The following is a 22365-nucleotide window of genomic DNA, read 5'->3' on the forward strand; positions in this document are numbered from 1 at the left end:
ATGAATAAGAATTAAAAAGAAAAAACAGTATTGTCATCAAACTTTATCACAAATCTATATTTGTACATCTATAATTATGAGTTGGACAATTAGTTAATTTGATACAATACCAAAGCAAGAATAATCGGAAAACAACTATACCACCGCATACTAATAAGTAACACATAACAGATAACCAAATTTTTGAATCTTAAAACAAATTTCAAATCGAACATTTAGTGAATATCAAATTAACTAATGGCCGACCCTAGTTATATATATATATATATATATATATATATATATATATATATATATCAATCGCTAGTACGACTATTAACCTATATCTTGTATTTTTATATTTCTTTATCATCCCATTTTAGAGACGGGTTTTAGAAGTGTTAATATGATCTAATTTGAAGTATTATGGTTACATGCGATGCGAACCTTACATTAATATTTCATTGAATCTTATTTAAGTGAGAAGGATTTGGAGTTGGGAAAAGTCGCCTAAGAGAAAGAGAGTAGAGTGTGTTGCGTAGAAAAGGAGAAGTGATGAAAATAGCCTAGATAGTAATATGGAATCAGCTTTCAATTCAAAGGCACACATCATCTTGTGGCCCTCTATTTCCAGGTGTTCCTGGTCATCCTTCCATTTTCTTCATTCGTTTTATTTATTCTTTGTTGAGAGATTTAAATTTCATCCGACGAAGAATAAAAGAATTGTTGTTATTAACGTTATGAAAAGTAAAAAAAAACTCAATTACGTTCTAAGGATGTGCAACGTAGATTATTTCAATCGATGCAATGGTTTTGTCGTATAAATTGATGTAAATGATCTGTTTTTCTCTTAAATAATGAAATTGCAGAACAACTAAATAATTTCCAAATTTTTTTGTTTTGTTTTTGAAAGCAGAATTTCCAAATTATGTTAACATTAAAATGATTCATTCCCGAGGTGTATTAAGATTATGTAAGCCACAAGGGTTCATGTATGTTGGTATCAAACATCTGATTCTGATCTTAATGAGTTTAAACCAAACGGAATATATAATTTGTATTTAGATGTTTGTTTAGTTCGGTTCAATTTTAGCAACCCAAAATGGACCATTAATATCCCTTCTTATCGGTAGTGAATAGTGTCAACAATTTTATTTGATCGATTAATAGAATGGTCGAGGAGATATTGCCTTGGAAAAAAGTACTTGTTTACCATTAATGAAAAGAAAATAAAGTTGAGCAAAGCATATTTTAGAAGTATTTCATTTTAATGAACATATTCACGTACGTTATAAAACGAAAAAGAAAGTGTTAAAGATGAGAGTAAGGGAAAAAGAAGAGAAGACGAAAAAGAAAAGGATGGCACTAATCGATGTTCATGTTTCTCTTGTGTTCTCAGATTCCAACTTTTATACTATATGTTTTCTCACTGGAACCTTTACACTACGAGTACTTTTAAAAGAGATCGACTTTTCCGGTTACACTACAAGTACTTTTAAAAGAGATCGACTTTTCCGGTGAATATGAATTAAAGAAAATTTTAATAGACTTATTCAAAAAGGGAATATAAATGTGTGTAAATATACGTGTATATATGAATAATTTCATCCATTTCGCTTTTATGCATATATCTATAATATACAACCCTTTAACAAAAAAAAGATAATAATATAACAAACGTATTCTGATTACTAACAGTTGGATTCATAATCCTCTCAAGGTGATTGGATTTAAGTTTATATATTATAGCCAAATCGAATTTAAAGCAATTAAGCTACATTAGTTTAATATGTTAATTATAGGTTTGTAATATAAAACTTAAATTATACACATATCTATATATAACTATAACTTTTTTACGGTTCTTCATTCTAGAATTGTGATTACGTGTTCGACGAATATGAAGTACGTAATAATACATTCTCTCAAAGAAATAATAATACCTATTGCGTTGCATGCTATATTTCTGATACAATATGCAATATAAAAACAAAGGAGCTTTCAAAATATATATATAAACAAAGGAAGTTTAGTCCGCATTGATAAAAACTATATATGCGTGTATATGGACACATATAATTAGTTGTAAGTTGTAAAGGTGGATTATCTTTTCTTAGGCCTTTTTTTTTCTTCTTTCTTTGGGGTTTCAATGGATTTGGTGACTAACTTTTGTTGGTTGCCCCTTTTTTTATATTTTTCCTTTCAAATCTTAATCTTTTCAGTATGTGCTTCTTTTAGGATCCGAAAATTCACTTTATAACAAAGGCTCTCTTTTTTAAAAAAAGCAAATCTTTTGTATGGGTTTTGTACTTTAATCATATCTTTAATAAAGTGATTTAAAATTAATTAGACGAATAAATAACGGAAACTATTACTTTCTCTCTTTAATGACTATTATAGATATGACTTGTACTTTATTGAGCTTTTACGGAATAAAATGACAAATTATCCATTTGTATCTCAACTTATCGGATATATGCTCATATATATTGAATCGAGCTGTATTTAAAAATGAATTAGATCTTGATCCGCATGCGGGTGATTATTTTCATTTTTATACATATAAATATTTGATTTACGTGATTACTGGTATATAATTTTAACGTTTATCGTATAATTAATAGTTTAATATAATATTTTCAAACACAATAATTTTATAGTTTACATGCAGTAATTTAATTTATTATTTCAAATTATTAGTGATATTTTCCTATTGAAACATGAGCATTAACTAAAACCTTACATTATGTGATATTTACGACAAATTCTGTTCAATTTAATATTAATTTAGATATTAATTTCCTTACGATTATACTTGTATTTTAAGTTTAGGTCATACATATATGTTAATCGAATTATTTGTATGAATTAAATTTTTGACTGAATAACCTGTATTAAGTGTAATTTATAAAAAAATCCGATTCATTTAAATTATTAAACTGGAAATTGTAATGCAATGTGTTTGTTTTTGTCTTTTAAAACCTGAATTTTCTCTTTATTATCTATGTTTTTTGAGGTTGCTTATGTTTTTTATTGGTGATTTAGATTTTTCTACTCAAAAGTCTTAGATTATTTACAATGAATCTCTCAATGTAAACTTTTATTTGCAATTCTTCATCTATCATATATCGTGTTATATAATTAACACTTAAACATACAACTACATTTGATAATAGCCACACTGAAAACAGAATTTTTCAATCATTCCTCTGTTATTTATGTTGATGACATAAATTCGTACAATACCGATTGCACATTCAAAATTGCACAAGATAAAATAATCAAAAACAATTACATTAATAAATAATATATGAATATGATCTATACAAAATAAGCTTGATTATCTTTCTTATAATTTTTTTCGAGAATAGTGTTTTTTTTGTATTTACTTAACAGGGTTCCTTAACAAAAAGTGAACTAATTCAAAATATCAAATATCCGTAACAAGTTTGGAGTTTCATCGCATGGTCGATATTCAGACATGAAAATTGCATTAAGAAGGTTCAGAAGAAAGCTTCTTCGGATTTTAATTCTAAGTATTGTAATATTATCTTTTATCTTAAAATTGTATTTGGTTGTATATTTATTATTTTATGTGTAATGTTACATTTTATATAAATAAAATAGTTGTTAAAAAACTCAAATGTCCGTGATAATTAGTTCCTAATGCAATTCATTTTTCTGGTGATAAATATTTTCAATTATAATGGTGAGAGTTTCTCTGTAGAAAAAAATCATTTTAGATGAGATTAGTTAGAAAAGAACAGACATATGATTCAAAATAGGGTATTTCGTTAAATTATTCCTTTTATATGTTCTGTTGACAAAAATGATAATATTCTTTTAAAGACCTTATAATGTGTTGCTTTGTCATAGGACTTTGCACCTAAAACCTAATGTAAGATACTGATTTCTTAATCAATCATCAAGCAGAAAGGTGTGTAGACACCATCATGTTGTATATATATTTCTATCATCTAGTTGAGATTATAATTCTGTCACCCATACTTGTATAGTCCAAGAAGCAACACCAGATGAATGCATAATATTGTTTCCGAAAAAGTTCATTTTCCCGTCACATGTCTATAAGCCACAATCAAATTTATAAGATTTAATACTCGATGTTAACTAAATGCGAGACAGACATTTAAGATAATGTAGATAACATGTTTAACTAGAAAGAAAATAGTACTGTACACACAAGGAGATAATCTCTATTATGTAATCTTTTGATCCGAGCGGCAGGGGAGTGAGCTGGAATTCTCGTACTCGATGCACCAGCTTTACATGAGCGTTGAACGTTGAACACCGTTGTAGTCTTGTAGAGCAGGAAGGAGAGATGCGAATGGGCTTGGGCATTGGGCTTCAACAGCTTCTCTGTTTCTGGCCCACTGCGATGAGAAGACTCTCAATGTCTCAGTGTCTTGATCACTTCCGTCTATAGATTATAAGTGACTTCATGGCCTAATGCTTTCGAAGACGTTGTCTTCTTTGAAGCCTCTCTACTTGCCAACTCACTTTTTGATTTTTCTTTTGAAGTTTTCTCAGCAAAACCAATTTATTAATCTCTTAGAAATATGTTTGTTCAAAAAAAAAATCTCTTAGAAATATATATACACTACACTATTTTCTCCTTCGGCCTTTTTGATTGCGATTGCTTACGGAATCAATAGCACAGCTGACACAAACCTGAGGTTCTTTGGTATAGTATAAAGACAGAATAAAAACATAATTTATAAAAATGCATTTCAAAAAAATAATAATTAATGTCCACTACGTGTGATTAACGTCAACCTTCAAGAAGAATTGAGCATAACAGATTGTATTTTTATATTTCATTTCTTGAACATATATATATAACGTACGACAAAATCTACTACACAATACTCACATGTATAAGATTCGATACAATAAAAATTGTTTGCAACACAAGATTAAACCTAAATAGGTTGTCTCTCCGCAAGCTATGGCTGTCGTGCATAGAGTAATTTGGACACAAAAGTGGAACAGCCTTCATAAAATATCAGATTTACTTTGGGCTAAAGTACCAAAGGAAGGTGTTGTTCGTTGGTTTGCTTACCCAAGTGATCTATTTGGGTGAAGATGCAAATCAATATTCGTTTGTACATTAAAATGTTACATCCAGATGGATTATCCAGCTGAATTTTTAAAAACTCATCTCAAATTTTCACATAAATGAAGGTGGTTTCCATACCAAAGCTCAATCCAATTAAGTCTGTAGCGTCTACCAAAAGATGCAAATCAATGTGCAGCTGGGTGAGTGTGAAGATGCAAATCAATGAAGCAGATGCATCTACTCTAGTCCAAAATGATAAATGACAAAAATAATCTTTTAAAATCAAATATTGTTTTTCAAACCAAAAATCTTAATTTTTTGCATATAAATTTTTCGTCAAAACCAAGAAACACACTTTCCTGCTTTAACCACAAACAAAACATATTTTCCCGCCAAAACCGTAAAAACGCATTTTCCCGCTTTAACCGCGAAAAACGTATTTTCCGTCAAAACTGCAAAAACGTATTTTCCGTCAAAACTGCAAAAACGTATTTTCCGTCAAAACCGCAAAAACGTATTTTTTCGCCAAAACCGCAAAAAAATAATTTCCAGCGAAAACGCAAAACACACTTTTTCGTCGAAAACACATTTTTCCACCAAAACCGCAAAAAGTATTTCCCGTTAAAACACACAAATGCATTTTCCGCCAAAACCGTGAAAACACACTTTTCTGCCAAAATTGTAAAAACCCATTTTTTGTCAAAACCATAAAGAGTTCTTTTTCATCAAAACTACAAAAACACACTTTGCCACCAAAACCGTAAAAACGCTATTTTCCGCTAAAAATGTAAAAACAAATATGTTTTAGTCATTTTATTAACAAATCCACCTGGATGCAGATAAAAATTAAAAATATAAAACAAACGAACATAGTTGTATTGAGATGATTCATCTCGATGCTTAGACGAAATATAGAAACAAACAACGCCAAGACGGAGCATCTGAATAAAGCATCTAGATGGACCATGTGGAAATGCATCTTTAGATGTACAAACGAACAGCCTAAGAGGATTAAAGGACATAACTTACAGAGTTTTCGATTCTTGAAAACCAAGATGATCTTCGTGTTTATGGTAGTAGCCTAGTAGGGTCATCGTTGTGACACCACGTGTATCTAGTTGAATTCATGTTCATAATATGGATCGAAAGATATCAAGAATGTCGTTAAAGATGATATAACACATCAAGCATCGAGCATACTTTTTCCAGTAAGAGAATCGATTACACTGACTGATGTTCGGATTTGATGCTATAAGTCTCCACCTTTAGTCTTCTTTTCATTGGCATTTTGTTTATCCTCCCTCACAAAAATTCTTTGAGTGCACCTCTGAGAACACATGCCTCTTATTCGTTATTGGGAATAATATCAAAAACGATTCTTGTGATATGGAACTTATCCACAATTCAACGAAACATTTAAGGGGATGTTCGTTTCACCATCTGTCATCTCCATCCAGATGATCTATTTATATGATCTATTCAGATGATCCATTCTTTTTGGGACTGTTTGTTTGTCCATCCAAATGGATCATCTAGATGAATCATCTAAATGGAAATGTGTTTTGTGGTTTTGTCATTTTTTGTGTGTGATAAAAATGATATTATGTTTTGGTTGGTAATTTGTGAATTATATTAGGGGTATAATAGAAATTATATCATTTTGACAGATCCATCTCCATCCAGATGGTTCAATTTGGATCAGCCAGCTGATTTTCAAAATTAAGCCTAAATTTTTGAAAGTCATCTGGATGATTCATCTAGATGAGTTGCACTTTTAGTGCCTAAATGAACAAAACTCTCATCTCCATCCAAATGGATCATCCGGATGGGAAACGAACAGGCCCCAAGGCTCTTCATAGCACCTAAACTTGTTGAAAAAAGCATACGTTTTCAAGCCTAGTCATTGTGATTTGTGATTGATATGTTTACTGCTCCGTATACTTTATGTATATTTCTTTCTTGAACCATTTTTTTTTATTTCAAGATACAATCAAAACGTATAATGTATATGCTATACGACACAAATTTACGTATCAACTACAGAAACCACACATTAGTTATGGTACAATAAAAATGCTTGCAGAAAGTAAATAACAAAGGTGAATTGGAATCTTTATTGAAAAGGGTATTTACGTATCACTCCATGTATCACTTTCATCTCCATCGTTGCTAGCTACATCCAGAAAAGGAAAATAGAAAGAGAGAAAGTGAGTGAATGTTAGATAAATCACGTGTTGGAATTAGAACAAAATAAATAAGATTCTGAACCAAAGATTGGACATATGTTGTATGTATAGAGGATAAAAACCTGGCGAATTGGGTTTGCTTTCTTCAAAATCGTGCTGATCTTAGTGTTTATCATAGCGTCAGTTGTTGCAGCAGCTGCAGATAACGTCGGTGTGGTAACCGCGTGTCTCAGATTAAATTGATGGTTACAATATATACGAAATCAAGTATGTACACAAAGATTGTTAAAATGTATCAAGAAGTGGAACATAACTTTTTAACAAAAAGAATCCACTGCACTCACTTGTGTTCTGATTTGTTGCAAGTCTACAGCTCCAGTCTCTTTTTCATTGGCATTTTGTTTGTGCTCACTTGTTGAAGATAATCTTGAAGTTAGCTTGATTCCCAAGCTAACCTAATTCTAATTGAAATAGGAAACACATACTATCTAGGAGTTATCTAGATAAGCTTTGTTTAATGTGTTTAGGAAATAAATAGATCTATGTAGGAGATGTCAACTTGTGACATAACTTATGAGCTTGAGAGATCTTGTGTGAGAGCTTAAGTTTTGAGGAATTTTCTTATAAGCTAATAAGAGTGATTCTTATTGATCTTTTGAGTTCATATTCTTGTGATTAGAACAATAAACAAAAAGAATCCACTGCACTCACTTGTGTTCTGATTTGTTGCAAGTCTACAGCTCCAGTCTCTTTTTCGTTGGCATTTTGTTTGTGCTCACTGACATCATTCTTCACATGGACCTATGAGAACATATGCTTGTTAATATTTCGTAATATGAAATATATATCGAAAACAATTGCTGGAATATGGAACTGACCCACACAGTCGTAAGTGTGACGAAAAGAGTAGAATACTTCTGTGTACCCTAATTTCTGGCTTAGGAGCACAGATGTCACAGTCTTAGGCTCTTCTTTGTTGATTATAGACAATGAAATATGCTTCTTAGTTGATAAAAAAAAATGCTTCTTAAAAGAGAACCTGAGAGTCTTGTAGTTGTAGGGACTGCATTCTTGTGTTGTCAGATGCTTTTTAGGCTGTCTTAGAAACAATCCATTGCACAGGTGGACATGGCCGTGGTAAAGGCTCAACAGGATTCTGGAGGTATAAAAGGTTTACGGCCACACAACCATGTAGAGGATGGATTTGACCATCCCACAAGGCCCGAGGAATAGAAAGGCCTGGCCCGGATTAGGTAAAGCGACGGCTCGATCGGTCGGCTCAAGAGTCAGGTCTCTCGGCTTGACTCTTGAGTACTTTTAGTCGATCATCATCGACTGAAGTACATCCGGCTCAGCGGCTGCTCGGACGCCTACGGGCTTCTCGGCCCAGCAGAGGAGGCCCACCAAGATGGCGTAAATTAGGTCAAGGACGAGGCATCAATACGTCTATATAAGGGAAAGGGGAGACAACGAGAGAAGGATCCGAAATCACTGACTAACGCTTGGCGGCTAGATTAGGGTTTTCACCTTTGCTTCATCTCGCCGTTAGTTTTACTTTTCCGGTAGCTCATCGAGCCACTGGCTTCCTTTCTGTCGCACTCTCTTCGTTTCCCTTGTAACCGACTGAACGTTTTTTTCCGACCATTAATAAGACGTCTTTGTTTAAACCCACATCTTATTTATTACCGTTTTCCGATCAAACAGTTGGCGCCCACCGTGGGGCAACTAGCAAAGTAACGTCAGAACTATGGTCGTTAGCAACGACAGTTCTTCGTCAGGCGAGGAGCGCGAAGCTCTCGAGGTGACGCCGGCTCCAGAGGTGACACGTACGCCTACACCAGTAACTCCACTTCCCCATCCTGCGTCTATGGAAACTATCTTGGCACGCCTCGCCCTACAAGAAGCGGCGCAGAAGGCGGCAGTTGACCAAATCACGGCGATAGCAAAGATCCTTGCTCCTCTCGCTGCAAATGCCGAAGCTTCAACGGTGCAGTATTGTCGACACCTGTTCGCCACAGAACGAACCACCGACTTAGCACCTACGCGGGATAATGATAACCAAAGCGCCGGTAACGACACCAACGCGCACACCGCAAGCGAACTAGCCGCGTTGAAACAGTCGGTCCTCGATATCAATTCGAAGATCCACCAGGTGACGACGTCCGCGCCCCAATTCGAGCATGTACTCGCGGAATCTCTTCGTGCACCCTTCACGCAAAAGGTTACCAGCGTGCGGCTACAGAAGATGGAGAAACTCCGTCTTCCAACCTTCAAAGGTCTCTCTGACCCTTCTACTCACGTCACGTCTTTCAACATAGCGATGCGACGCGCAAACTTGACCGACAAAGACAAAGACGCCGGCTTTTGCCAACTCTTCGTCGAAACCCTAGAAGGACCGGCCCTTACTTGGTTCACCGGCCTCAGAGAGAACTCCGTCGACTGTTTCCACGACCTCTCGACGGCTTTCCTTAAGAACTATATCATGTTCACCAACCAGAAAGCGACCGTGTCAGATTTGTGGAACCTCACTCACGCCAGCGACCAAAGTCTCCGCGACTTCATGGAGAAATTCAAAGCTATTGTCTCGAAGATTGATATTCCCGACCATATCGCCGTCGAATCTTTGATGAACACCTTGCACGTCAACTCCACATTCCGCCAGGATCTCTACCGATATCCGACAAAATCTGTCTCCGACGCCATCGCTCGCTCGCACAACTTTATCCGCATGGAAGAAGAGACCAGAGCAAAGTTCGCAAAAGAAGCAGCAGCGAGACAGCGATCCTCCCGAACAAACGACACCCGCCCCGAGCCCCGCCAGCACTCCTCCGGTGGAAATACCACTCAGAAGCGAGGCTACGTTAGCTCGGTCGATGATGAGGAATCTCCAAAATCAGCAGCCATCACGCGAGAGAAAGGCTGGAACCCCTAGGATCGAGACTCCGCTCCGAAGCAATCAACCTCATCCGAACCAGCGAGTTCAAACTCCGAGGAGCCGAAAAAATGGTGCCTCTACCACAAAAGGGATTCCCATGACACGAAGGAATGCAAGGTCCTCATCGGGCAGTTTTTCGACGGGATCACTAATGGGACAATCCAAATGCCCACTTCTCCTACGACACCGAAAAACACTAAACGCTGGAGTAAGAACAAGGAGAAGAAGGCACAGAAGTCTCAAAAGAACACGGCCTCGAGCGAGGAAAGAGCAAGCCCTGAGCGCACTCCCGTCAACAACGTCGGCCCCGCCAACGATTCGTCAGAAGACGAACACCCGCGTCGCCGGCGACGAGTGGAAGTCAAACTCTCTCGCCCTTGCGACTCCTCTGATGACGACGTCCCGACAGTGCAACCAGATCTGCGCGATAAATTGGACAGCAAGGATAAGCAGTCTCTCGCTCCCTCGAAAACAGATAAAGACCTGCGCATTCTATTGAAGCGAAAAAGCGCCACGAACGAAAACACAGGAACCGCCGACCTCCGTGCGATCATCTCCAAATGCAACACTCGGAGAGTCGGACAAACTGGCGACCTTCGCGACCAGCTCAATTCGAAGGCTGACCACCTGCGAATCCAACTCAACCGTTCGAAAGGGTCCGATCTGCGACGACGTCTCGAATCAAAAAAGAAACAGCCCGCAGAAACTCCTATATTCGAGAACACAACTGACGATTTGAGGAAGTAACTCGAATCAATGCGAGCTACCCGAGCCCCACACATTAATGTCATAATGGGCGGATCACCACCTTGCGGTGACTCGGTTCGAGCCGTCAAAGATTACAAACGTCAGGCAACCACCTCTCAGAAGTGGCCTTCTCCAGTCGAAAATGATCACCAGATCACTTTTTCGGCACTAGACACCAAGGGCGTCCACATGCCACATAACGATCCTCTCCTCGTCGACCTTGACATCGGCGAATGTCTGGTCGCCAAAGTCCTTATTGATACCGGCAGCTCAGTCGATCTCATCTTTTGCGACACACTCGACAAAATGGGAGTTGATTTACGGGATATGAAGCCTTCTTCTCGCACGCTCACCAGCTTCAACGGAGCCTCAGAGCAAATGATCGGGACAATTCGCCTTCCAGTTTACGCAGGTGGTATAACCTGCACCGTCAAGTTCTCCGTCATCCGCGCCAAAGCACCCTATAATGCCATACTCGGAACACCATGGATGCATTCCATGAAAGCCGTCCCTTCGACTTATCATCAATGCGTCAAATTTCCCGGAAAAGACGACAAAACTCAGACGATTCGGGGAGATCAACAAGCCGCGAGAGAACTACTGATCGCAACTGTAAAGATGCAGCAACAAGCTTCCCTTGTCAACTCCGTCAGTAAACCACTCAACAAGATATACCCCCAGAAGGAGGAAGTTCGCGAAGTCGCAATTGATGAATCCGACCCGACGAAAATCATCCGAGTTGGCGTCTACCTGTCCGACGACATATGTTCAAGGATCATCTTTTTCATTAAAGACAACGCCTCGACGTTCGCCTGGAAGACTTCCGACATGAAGGGGATCGACCCCGCAGTTACCTCCAATGAACTGCACGTCGACCCGACGTTCAAACCCATCCGACAGAAGCGACGAAAACTCGGTCCAGAACGATCTAAAGCCGTAAACGAAGAAGTCGACAGGCTCCTCGACGCGGGTTTCATAACCGAAGTCCGATACCCCGAATGGTTGGCTAACCCGGTTGTCGTCAAAAAGAAAAACGGCAAATGGCGCATATGCGCCGACTTCATGGACCTCAACAAGGCGTGCCCAAAGGACAGTTACCCACTCCCTCATATCGATCGTCTCGTCGAATCAACTGCTGGTAACGAACTCCTAACCTTCATGGACGCTTTCTCGGGATACAACCAGATCTTGATGCATCCCGACGATCGCGAGAAGACGGCATTCATCACCGACAGAGGGACCTACTGCTACAAGGTGATGCCTTTCGGGCTAAAGAATGCCGGCGCGACTTATCAGCGACTCGTCAACCGAATGTTCGCTGATCAGCTTGGTAACACCATGGAAGTGTACATCGACGACATGTTATTCAAATCGCTCAAGGCCGACGATCACCTAAAAAACTTACGCGACTGCTTCAAGATCTTGAAAGACTACGGGATGAAGCTCAACCCGGCCAAGTGTACCTTCGGTGTCACTTCGGGAGAATTCCTCGGCTACATTGTCACTCAACGAGGAATTGAGGCTAACCCCAAGAAGATCTCGGCGATCCTCGACCTTCCAAGCCCAAAGAACAGCCGCAAAGTACAACGACTAACCGGATGCATAGCAGCTCTCAACAGGTTCATCTCGCGATCAACCGATAAGTGTCTTCCCTTCTACGAGTTACTAAGGGGAAATAAGAGGTTCGTCTGGGACAAAAAGTGCGAGGAGGCGTTCAATCAACTCAAGCATTACCTCACAACACCCCCCCCCCAGTACTATCAAAGCCAGAAGCCGGCGACACATTGTCTCTCTACATAGCCGTCACATCCTCCGCCGTCAGCAGCGTGCTCATTCGAGAAGATCGGGGAGAACAGAAACCAATCTTTTACACAAGTAAAAGAATGACCGAGCGGGAGACGAGATACCCAACACTCGAAAAGATGGCCTTAGCTGTCGTCACCTCGGCCAGGAAACTGCGACCCTACTTTCAGTCGCACACGATTGAAGTACTGTCCAACCAACCACTCTGAACGGTTATGCAGAATACTAACCAGTCAGGACGGTTGACTAAATGGGCGATGGAGCTGAGTGAACATGACATCGTGTACAAGAATCGCACAGCAGCAAAGTCACAGGTCCTTGCCGACTTCTTGATCGAGTTAACACCAGAGCTGGAGCAAGACCTCATCCTACCAAGTTTAAACTGGATCCTACACGTCGACGGTTCATCCACGAGTAAAGGGTCGGGGGCGGGAGTGCAACTGCAATCACCAACAGGAGAACTCATCCGGCAGTCATTCAGCTTTGGTTTTGCGGCGTCAAATAACGAAGCTGAGTACGAATCCCTCACCGCGGGGCTCCGTCTCGCCAAGGCGGTAAAACCCAAAAGAATCAGCGCTTACTGCGACTCTCAGCTTGTCGTAAGCCAGTATCTCGGCGATTACGACGTCCGCAACGAAAGGATGGACGCCTACCTCAAACTCGTCCAAGACCTCACGCAAGACTTCGAGTTCTTCGAACTCACGAAGGTTCCTCGCGGAGAAAATGTCTGTGCCGACGCCCTCGCTGCTCTAGGAAGCAAGCTCCACGATCAAGTCAAGAGGACAATCTCAATCCATAAAATCGAGAAACCGAGCATCGATACGAAGACGGAACAGACTGCGATCGCAGCAGCGATTAGCGAAGCGATGGACATCGACGAAGCAGAACCTCCTTCGCAGGATGATCAGCCAACAGATTGGCGCAAGGAACTCATCGATTACCTCGCTGAAGGTTTATTGCCCACCGAGAAATGGGACGCGCGACGACTAAAGCGACGTATCGCACACTACGTTGTCATGGACGGGGAACTACACCGATGGACCGCGACGAAGGTGCTACTCAAATGTATCTCCGGCGAAGAAACGAGACTAGTCATGGCTGAAACACATGAAGGTGCAGCATGCAATCACTCGGGCGGACGAGCTCTCGCACTAAAAGTAAAGAATCTCGGATTCTACTGGCCAACCATGAACGCCGACTGCGAGACATACGTGCGCAAGTGCGACAAATGCCAGCGTCATGCTTCCACCTTACACTGCTCCATACCCATTCATGCGATGGGGAATGGACATCATCGGTCCGATGCCGGCATCTCGCCAAAAGAAGTTCATCCTGGTCCTCACAGATTACTTCACCAAATGGGTTGAAGCCGAAGGCTACGCCAGCATCACCGACAAGGAGGTGCAAAACTTCGCCTGGAAGAACATAATCTGCCAACATGGGCTCCCATACGAGATCATTACAGACAACGATTCACAATTCATCTCGCATCATTTCAAGGGATTCTGCGACAGATGGCGAATTCGACTCAACATGTCGACCCCGAGAAACCCGCAAAGTAACGGCCAAGACGAGTCGACAAACAAGACCATCATCGACGGTCTGAAGAAACGACTCGACTTAAAGAAAGGTTGCTGGGCAGATAAACTAGACTGTGTCCTGTGGTCCCACAGAACAACTCCTCGCGGAGCGACGAAGGCTACCCCTTTCTCGATGGCCTACGGCGTCGAGGCAATGGCTCCGGCAGAAGTGAATGTGACGAGCTTGCGCCGATCGCGAATGCCACAAAACGTCGAACTCAACCGCGACGTGCTGCTCGACACACTCGACGACATCGAGGAAAAGCGCGACCAAGCACTACTCCGTATCCAGAATTACCAGCATCAAATCGAGAGCTACTACAACAAAAAGGTCAAATCGCGTCCCCTCGAAATGGGCAATCTTGTCTTAAGAAAGGTCTTCGAAAACACTAAGGAATGGAAAGCCGGCAAGCTTGGAGCCAACTGGGAAGGACCATACAAGATAGTCGAAATCATCAAACCAGGAGTATACCGCCTCGAGACTTCAACAGGCGAAGCAATACCGAGAGCTTGGAACTCCAAACATCTCCGCCTCTTCCATCTTTAGTCAAGACGAACGCCTTACCGAGTAAATGCGCCACTAAGGCCACTTTTACTCGCCTCTCGCTTAAAAAAAAAAAAAAAAAGCGCGAAAGAACGACCAATGGTCATGTTCTCTCGCTCAAAAAAAAAAATCGAGTAAATGCGCCTCAAAAGCCACTTTTACTCGCAATCTAAGAACTACGAATGGCTTGATTCCCACAAAGGGATACGTAGGCAACCCAAAAGAAAAAAGGGTCTAGCAGACGATCACTTAAGCGATGCCGACAGGAGCATTCCCCGGCTTCTCAAACAAGCGTATCGGTACTCGCATCCCACTTTGGATATGTCTTGATCAGGCACGTATTCACGGGAGTCGACCGTGTTGCAATTTAAACCAGCACGGCCGAGACATTGACTCCAACTCACCCTGTAATTTACTAAGTAAGGTTTGACCTACCGAACGCTTGAAAATTACGTTAGGGTCGATTTGGAACCGTCAACGTCGAGAACTCATAATTAACAACGAAACTCAAATGACGAACGATCGCGAGTCAAAGAAATCGACCGAGACAAAGTCATGACGAGCTTAACACTACAACGATTCGATATCTCGAATAACGTTTACACTAAACAAACAGTCACTTCGAATCTTGAGAAATCATGCATTTGATAGACAAGTACGATAAAAGACAAACAGTTACTACGATTCGAAGAATTGGAAATAACAAAAGAGAAACAACAAAGTAGAAGTCTTGAAAGGCAAAAGTCTAAGAAGCAACAACACGAGTCCTCGGGGACTCAAAAGAAACAACAAACAGAAAAAACTAAGCTTCCCGATCGCTCTCGCGATCGTTGAGGACGGAGAGCTCCGAAGCCCTGACGCTTGACTCACGAGCAGCCGGAGAAGCATGCACTTCGTCTGATCTCGGGACGATCTCTGGATCGGCCAAAGGACCTTCAAGACGAAGCGTCGGGTCTTCGCACCGCTCTTCAGTCGGATGAGTAAGCGGAACGTGAAGACTCGCTGCAGTCTCCGGATCGATCAAGCCGGCGTTGGACCCATACGGATCGAGACTCGCCAAGATTCGAGCATCCACAAACTGAGAGTCCAATACGAGAGGAGAAAGCGTGAGATCTTCCTCGGGTATCTCGCCCACCCTAAGCTTCTCGGCTTCCTCCTCGTATTTCTTCTCTTGCTCGGCGAATATCTCGATAGTAGCTTGCGAGATGTCGGTCCCAGCCCTCTTCAAAGCCTCTAGGCATTTCCTGGTTCCGAAGGCTTGGCTATGAAGCAACCGGGCCTCCTCATAGGGACCTCGTCGCTCTTCTCGGGAGCGAATCCTAGCGAAGCGACGATTAGCTTTTGCGGCCATCTCAGCCTCAACTCTTCCTCTTTCCCTTGTCACTTCCAGGATCCTGGAGTCTCTAAGGCGCCTCATCTCTCTTTCATGAGACGCAGCGAGCGAAACCTTCTCACTCTCAAGTTCGGCGTTCTTCCGCTCGAGCTCACGAACGACTCCTCGGGATACCTCCAACTCGGCTTTGAGCTCGTCTCTTCGAGCAATGATGCGAGCAACCATCCCATTAAGCCTCTCGACGTCAGCCCTCGACGCATTCAGCTGGCGAGCAGAAGCTTCCTCTTTCTCCGCGTACTCCTTCTTAGCCAGCTCGAGTTCGCCTAAAGCTCCCTTCAGGGCAGTGTCGTACTTATCGATCACGACGTTCGTTGCGCTATCCCCCTAAACAAACGAGGAGATGAAAATTGTAAGAAAAAGTCAAAGAACGAAACAAAAAAAAAGGGACCGAGCCATTTACCAGCAGCTTGGCCCTTGCGGCTTCCTCGTATTCACCCCCAAAGATGAGGTCCTTCACAGCGGGCAAAGGTTTCGCCCTCCCCCTTAATTGGCGAAGGAGCTCTCCACACTTCTCGGGAATGTACACTAGAGGGGCCGGTCCCTCGTAGTGAAACGAAACCTTGTCTGGAAAGTTGACTCCGGGCACCCTCCTCAAGATAGCAGAGCCGCGAGAAGAAGTGCCGATCTGAGCGACCCCTTCCCCAATGGGAACCGGAGTTCCCTCGCGAGAAGACGCCAGAATAGGAGATCGCGCCTCATCGCCAACCTCGTCGTTACGTCTCCTAATCAAAAGCGGCGACTCTCCGCTGTCTTCTTCAGAACCGTCTGGACGGGCGGCGTTAAGAGGAATTTCAGATTCCTCCCTTTCACCAACTTCCACCGCATCGTCCCGTTCTCCCGAGATTTCAGCCTCAGAAGCCTCCTCTTCGGGTTGAAGTTCTTCTTCTTGAACATCACCCTCCTCATTCTCAGTCGGTTCTTCGGGATTCTCCGACTGATCGTCAGCGGGCTTCTCTGTCCTCTTCTTCTTCTTCTTCTTCTTCTTCTTCTTCTTCTGGGTTTCGCCAGAAGGAGGAACGTCGCTCGCCTCCTCGGCGCTCCTCTCGACTCCCGAGCCGCCCCTCTTCCTTTTTTTACCCTTCCCCGCGTTTCTAGCGCCAGAAGGGGAAACCTCACCAGTGCGAGGAACCGTCGTCGAGGGTCCTTCCTCGCTGGCCAATCCCAGCTGGGCGGCTAACATCGCGCTCAAATCGGGAAGAGTTCCCATCCTCTTTGCTTCAGAGACTTGCTTCTGGATGTCCTTTGGAAATATGTCTAGTCGCTTGGTGCGAATAGGAAGAACGGTCGGAAGATCAGATCTCCACTCTCCTGAAAACACAAGGCGGAAAGATCAGGACGCGACAAATAAACTTTGCGATAAAACAAAATAATCAGAAACAGCGAGAGAACGCACTTCGAGCGATCCGGTCCTTAAGCTCGCAAATTTTCTCGACGGTAATCTCGGACCAACGGTAGATCCGAAGCAAAGCGACGGCTCGAACGCTCTTCAGGAAATCCTCATGATAGACTGGAGACGTGGGATGGCCAACTGCGAGCACAACAAAAAGAAAGTCCCGTTAAGATCAACAAAATCAGACGTAGCTCGCGACTAGATATTCTACCACAAAAACGGTTCCATAGGACCCGATAGTCCTCTCGTGGAGGCTCCTCGAAAGCCGAGTCGTCGGACTTGATGAAGAAGTAGGAACGCTGCCAATTCTGCGTTTTGTTTGGATGACCGGCGCACACATTGCAGTTTGGTCGCATCTTCACCGAGTAGGTTCCGTCCTTCATATCGGTTATCGAGGTCATCTCCTCGAATGACCTGACGCTCATCGGCATGTCAATCTCCTCTGCTAGAACTGATAGAGTGACGGCTAGTCGCAGCGAGCCGTTCAGTAACTGACTAATCGCGATATCCCGCCGCCTAGCGTACGCGGTGATCAGTCGCGGGATGGGGAACCAACAGCGAGTGTCATCCTGGAAATAAGACTCGTATACTGTTTGGTACCCGATCGGAGGAGACCAAGGCCTTTGCTCCTTCGTAGGAATGAGGAAGGTCACGCCTGTAGCGTTCTTGGCCCGAAGAACCCTCTTCACGCTCCTCGGGGTCGACTTAGTCTCCTCCACACCGTCCCAATCTTGAGCAGCCACGAAAGCATGGCGCAATAAGTCAGGATGTAGTCGTGGAAGCTCCTCGAAAATCCCTTCGGGATAGAAGGTCGTCGGAAACAACTCGGCTTCGGAATCTTCATCTTCCGAAGGATCGTCTTCCACTGCGCGAACCCTCAAGGTAATCGAGTCAACCGGCACCGCCCCACTCTGTCCGTCTCTCGCACACTCCGTCGCATCCCCCACGATGACGTTCTCGCTCCCTTCCCTCGCAAGCCGTGTAGCATCTGCGACCAAAAGCCTCTGGGAACGAGACAAATCAACTGTGTCCATCATCGCCTCGTGATGAGTCGATTCGAGATCCCCGATACAACCTCCGTCTGGACCCCTTGCCGGAGCTGATGCCGCCACAACTGAGTTCCCCTTTTGCTGCCTCGATGACCCCTGAGCCGACGACATGGTAGAACAAGGCGGCGAAAAACGCGTCGAATGAAGGCTATAACACTTAGAGAGATAAAAGAAGAAGAGAGAGAAAGTACCTTTGATCGCGGAGGAAACTTGAAGAAATGAGAGGGGATCTGCGTATTTATAAGGAAAAGAGAGGGGGGAACTCGAGGCATCATCATTAGGTTTATTCGGGCCTAGATGGGCCTCGAAACTCTCCCCAGAAATCCAGCGGACCCTCGCGACGTTTCAACTTCTCGGTGCATTTAAAAGAGAAAAAGGGGGGGGGGAATTCGAGGTGTCGTCATTAAGCCTAAACGGGCCTAAATGGGCCTCGAAACTCTCCCAGATGTCCAGCGGACCCTCGCGACGGTTCAGCTTCTCGTCTAAATCGGACGTCGGTCATCTTAAAATCAGAATAAACCAACGGTTAATCTAGATATGTCAATCGGGATTTGATTATCCGCGACTAATCGGCCTCAAGCGGAAATATTCTAGAACCCTCCATGTGACACAACGATCAAAAGGAGCGATAAAGTCTCTACTGCTCGCTTCCGAGAGAACGACGCCATGCGACTCATCGACCAACCGCTCCAACTTTCCGACAGGCCTTCTATTCCCTCAAACCTTCAAACCTTAGAATGCATCACGAGCCAGAAAGCACTTTGCTCGCTAATGGACTGGGGGGGGAGACTTACTGTAGAGGATGGATTTGACCATCCCACAAGGCCCGAGGAATAGAAAGGCCTGGCCCGGATTAGGTAGAGCGACGGCTCGATCGGTCGGCTCAAGAGTCAGGTCTCTCGGCTTGACTCTTGAGTACTTTTAGTCGATCATCATCGACTGAAGTACATCCGGCTCAGCGGCTGCTCGGACGCCTACGGACTTCTCGGCCCAGCAGAGGAGGCCCACCAAGATGGCGTAAATTAGGTCAAGGACGAGGCATCAGGACGTCTATATAAGGGAAAGGGGAGATAACGAGAGAAGGATCCAAAATCACTGACTAACGCTTGGCGGCTAGATTAGGGTTTTCACCTTTGCTTCATCTCGCCGTTAGTTGTACTTTTCCGGTAGCTCATCGAGGCACCGGCTTTCTTTCTGTCGCACTCTCTTCGTTTCCCTTGTAACCGACTGAATATTTTTCTCCGACCATTAATAAAACGTCTTTGTTTAAACCCACATCTTATTTATTACCGTTTTCCGATCAAACAAACCACACTCTGCTTCAACCTCTAGAGAAGAAGGTTCACCATTGCTATCGACATGCATGGTTGGTCATGGACTTGGAGAGGAGACAAAAATTGTCTAACACAACATCATATAGACTTTTAAATAATCAAAGAATTGTGATTATATGAACTTTTACAATATATCAATGTTTATGAAAAACAAATTTGTTTACTCGGACACTAAAGTAACATTTTAAATGTATGATTCGGACAATCTTAATATTACCGAGCTCGGTTCTTAATTTTCAAATTCTAAGAATTAGTTTGTAGTTACATAAAACTAGTGGAAATAAGTTAGAGACAAATTATTGTTTACTCGGTGAGGCATAACTCTATTCTCAAGTTAATCAATTCGTTCACCCTATTTGCCAATCCAAATTTGTGAGAAGAGAGTATCTGCAACATGATCTTTTGTACACACTTGCTCTGATTATAGATTTTGCTATTATTTTTCATTTTATTTAATTACATTGTTATTGTTACTGAACATGAAACAAAACACTCACACTATTCACAAACAAGTCTCTTAACACTTATCATCATGGGCAATTTAACTCCTAACTCCTCTTCATATTTGGTCCACAGCCTCTCCACCAATGCGTCTCGAGCAGAGATCACTGTCTTCAGCAAGCAACCTGTTTCCTTGGAGACAAGATCAAACCTCTCCGAGAGTTTAATCACTGATTTCTTCAATACCTCCACCAATACATTAGTATCCGACCCTTCTTGGACTGCTGTGTGAAGCTTCTTCACACCTAATTCAACTGCCTCTAGATCTTTAATAACCGTGAACCTGTCTGATAAGAATGCGTTTTTGATCTCCGGGTTAACCATGTTCTGCAGTTCCATGAAAGCTTGCGTCCATGGAACCTCCTCCATATTTGGAATGGTTAGATACAAGAGATTATTCGAAGAACGAGAAAACACTGCAGCAAACACGCTGGTTATGTACAGAGTCTTGACCTGTACACCGTATAGAGCTCGTAGGAGGACTTTTCCTTTTCCAGATAGTTTCTTCTTGGGGAGACTATGATGATGTTGTTTCAACGATTCAACAAGACTGCTCAAAATCGCGCCCCAGTTTTCGAACCTCGGGTTCTTGGAAGCCATGTGCTGCCTCCAGCTCTCAAGATGCAACAAATAAATTTCCTCAGAACAACTGCTAGTCTCCAGCTTGCTCAAAGTAAACTTGAGTAATAGGCTTCCGTGGTTGAGACGGTCGAGCTCTGAGGTGAAGGAGTTGCAGAGTTCAAGCAGGTTCGAGCTAATGCTAGAGTAGATATAAATAAAGTTTTCTTCCAAGTCCGAGACATGAAGCTCTAGATCGGTCACGAGTGTCCTGATACTCTTGTGTGTCTCACACAGAGATGCCATTGCTTCCTTCATCCAAGAAACTGTGAGAATAGCATTCCCATCACCCTTTGGTATAAGTTCTCTAATTGATAACATCAAGTTTGTCTCGAAACTGTTCAACAGTGAGAGAAGATTTGGGGATATGCGTGCATTGTTGGTCTTGGGAAATAGATTCTTGAATGGGTTTCCACAGCGGAAGAACACTCTTGGTGGATGATCTTTTATACGGTGGCTCATATTAACTGTTACACACATAAAGAAAAAAAAGTTACATATCAAAAATAAGAAAGAAAATCCAAACATTATTGTTTTTATTGGGAACTAAAATGCTTTTATCCAGACATCATTGTTGTGAGTCTAAACTATTACTCACCTGGAGAGAGAGATTCTTGGGAAATGTTAGCGCTTACTTCAATGTTGGCCTCAAAGAACTTCGAAATCAGAAGAAAATGAGAGGGAAGAAAGAAAGAATAAATTACAGTTTAATTAGTAAACCCTCTAGGAGAGAAAGTGTATAAATAGGAGGAGACATGAGATGTGTGTTCCAGGAAACGCAAGTGTTGAAACACGCGTTCTTATAAGAGAGGAATCAAACAATTCTTGCCGTGTTCTACAGATCAACGCAACACGGGAAGCAAAGTTACTCTCACGTTGGTTTTGCCTTTGCAAGTTGTAAAGCAGTGTGGTTAGTTTCAGCTACGCGGCAGTGACGAAGAATAATATAGCGTGATGTACACGCGTAGTGACTCGTTTAATACAGATCGATTTTCTGACTCAGTTAGTTGACTACTATGCGCGAAAATAAATAAGACTCAATCCAACGGCTGGAAAGTTCTTTTCCTTCACGAAAACAATGGTTAATTTCGGGGTGTACTTTAGTAATTCTCTCAACATATTATATATAAAATTTGATCTAAGAGAAATTTTATTTCATATAATATTTTAACTTTTTTTGTCAACTGATATCTACTAGCTATTTGTCAATGGAACCAACCAATAAACTC

General features: G+C 42.3%; 1 protein-coding gene across 1 annotated transcript; it reads right to left on the reverse strand.

The window, feature by feature from the left end:
• Positions 1-20435: 20435 nt before the first annotated feature.
• LOC106397604 (protein BPS1, chloroplastic) lies at positions 20436-21936 on the reverse strand. Its single transcript, XM_013838219.3, has 2 exons — positions 21735-21936; positions 20436-21603 (listed from the first exon to the last, which is right to left on the reverse strand). Exon 2 carries the CDS (start codon positions 21596-21598, stop codon positions 20516-20518), a length of 1083 nt encoding a protein of 360 aa, XP_013693673.1. The 5' UTR covers positions 21599-21603; positions 21735-21936; the 3' UTR covers positions 20436-20515.
• Between the last annotated feature and the right edge of the window lie 429 nt (positions 21937-22365).

This window comes from Brassica napus, chromosome C5, assembly GCF_020379485.1.
Source record: "Brassica napus cultivar Da-Ae chromosome C5, Da-Ae, whole genome shotgun sequence".
NCBI classification, from domain to species: domain Eukaryota; kingdom Viridiplantae; phylum Streptophyta; class Magnoliopsida; order Brassicales; family Brassicaceae; genus Brassica; species Brassica napus.

Coding starts and splice junctions, on each gene's coding strand:
- LOC106397604 (XM_013838219.3), bottom strand. CDS start 21,598: ATGAGCCACCGTATAAAAGATCATCCACCAAGAGTGTTCTTCCGCTGT.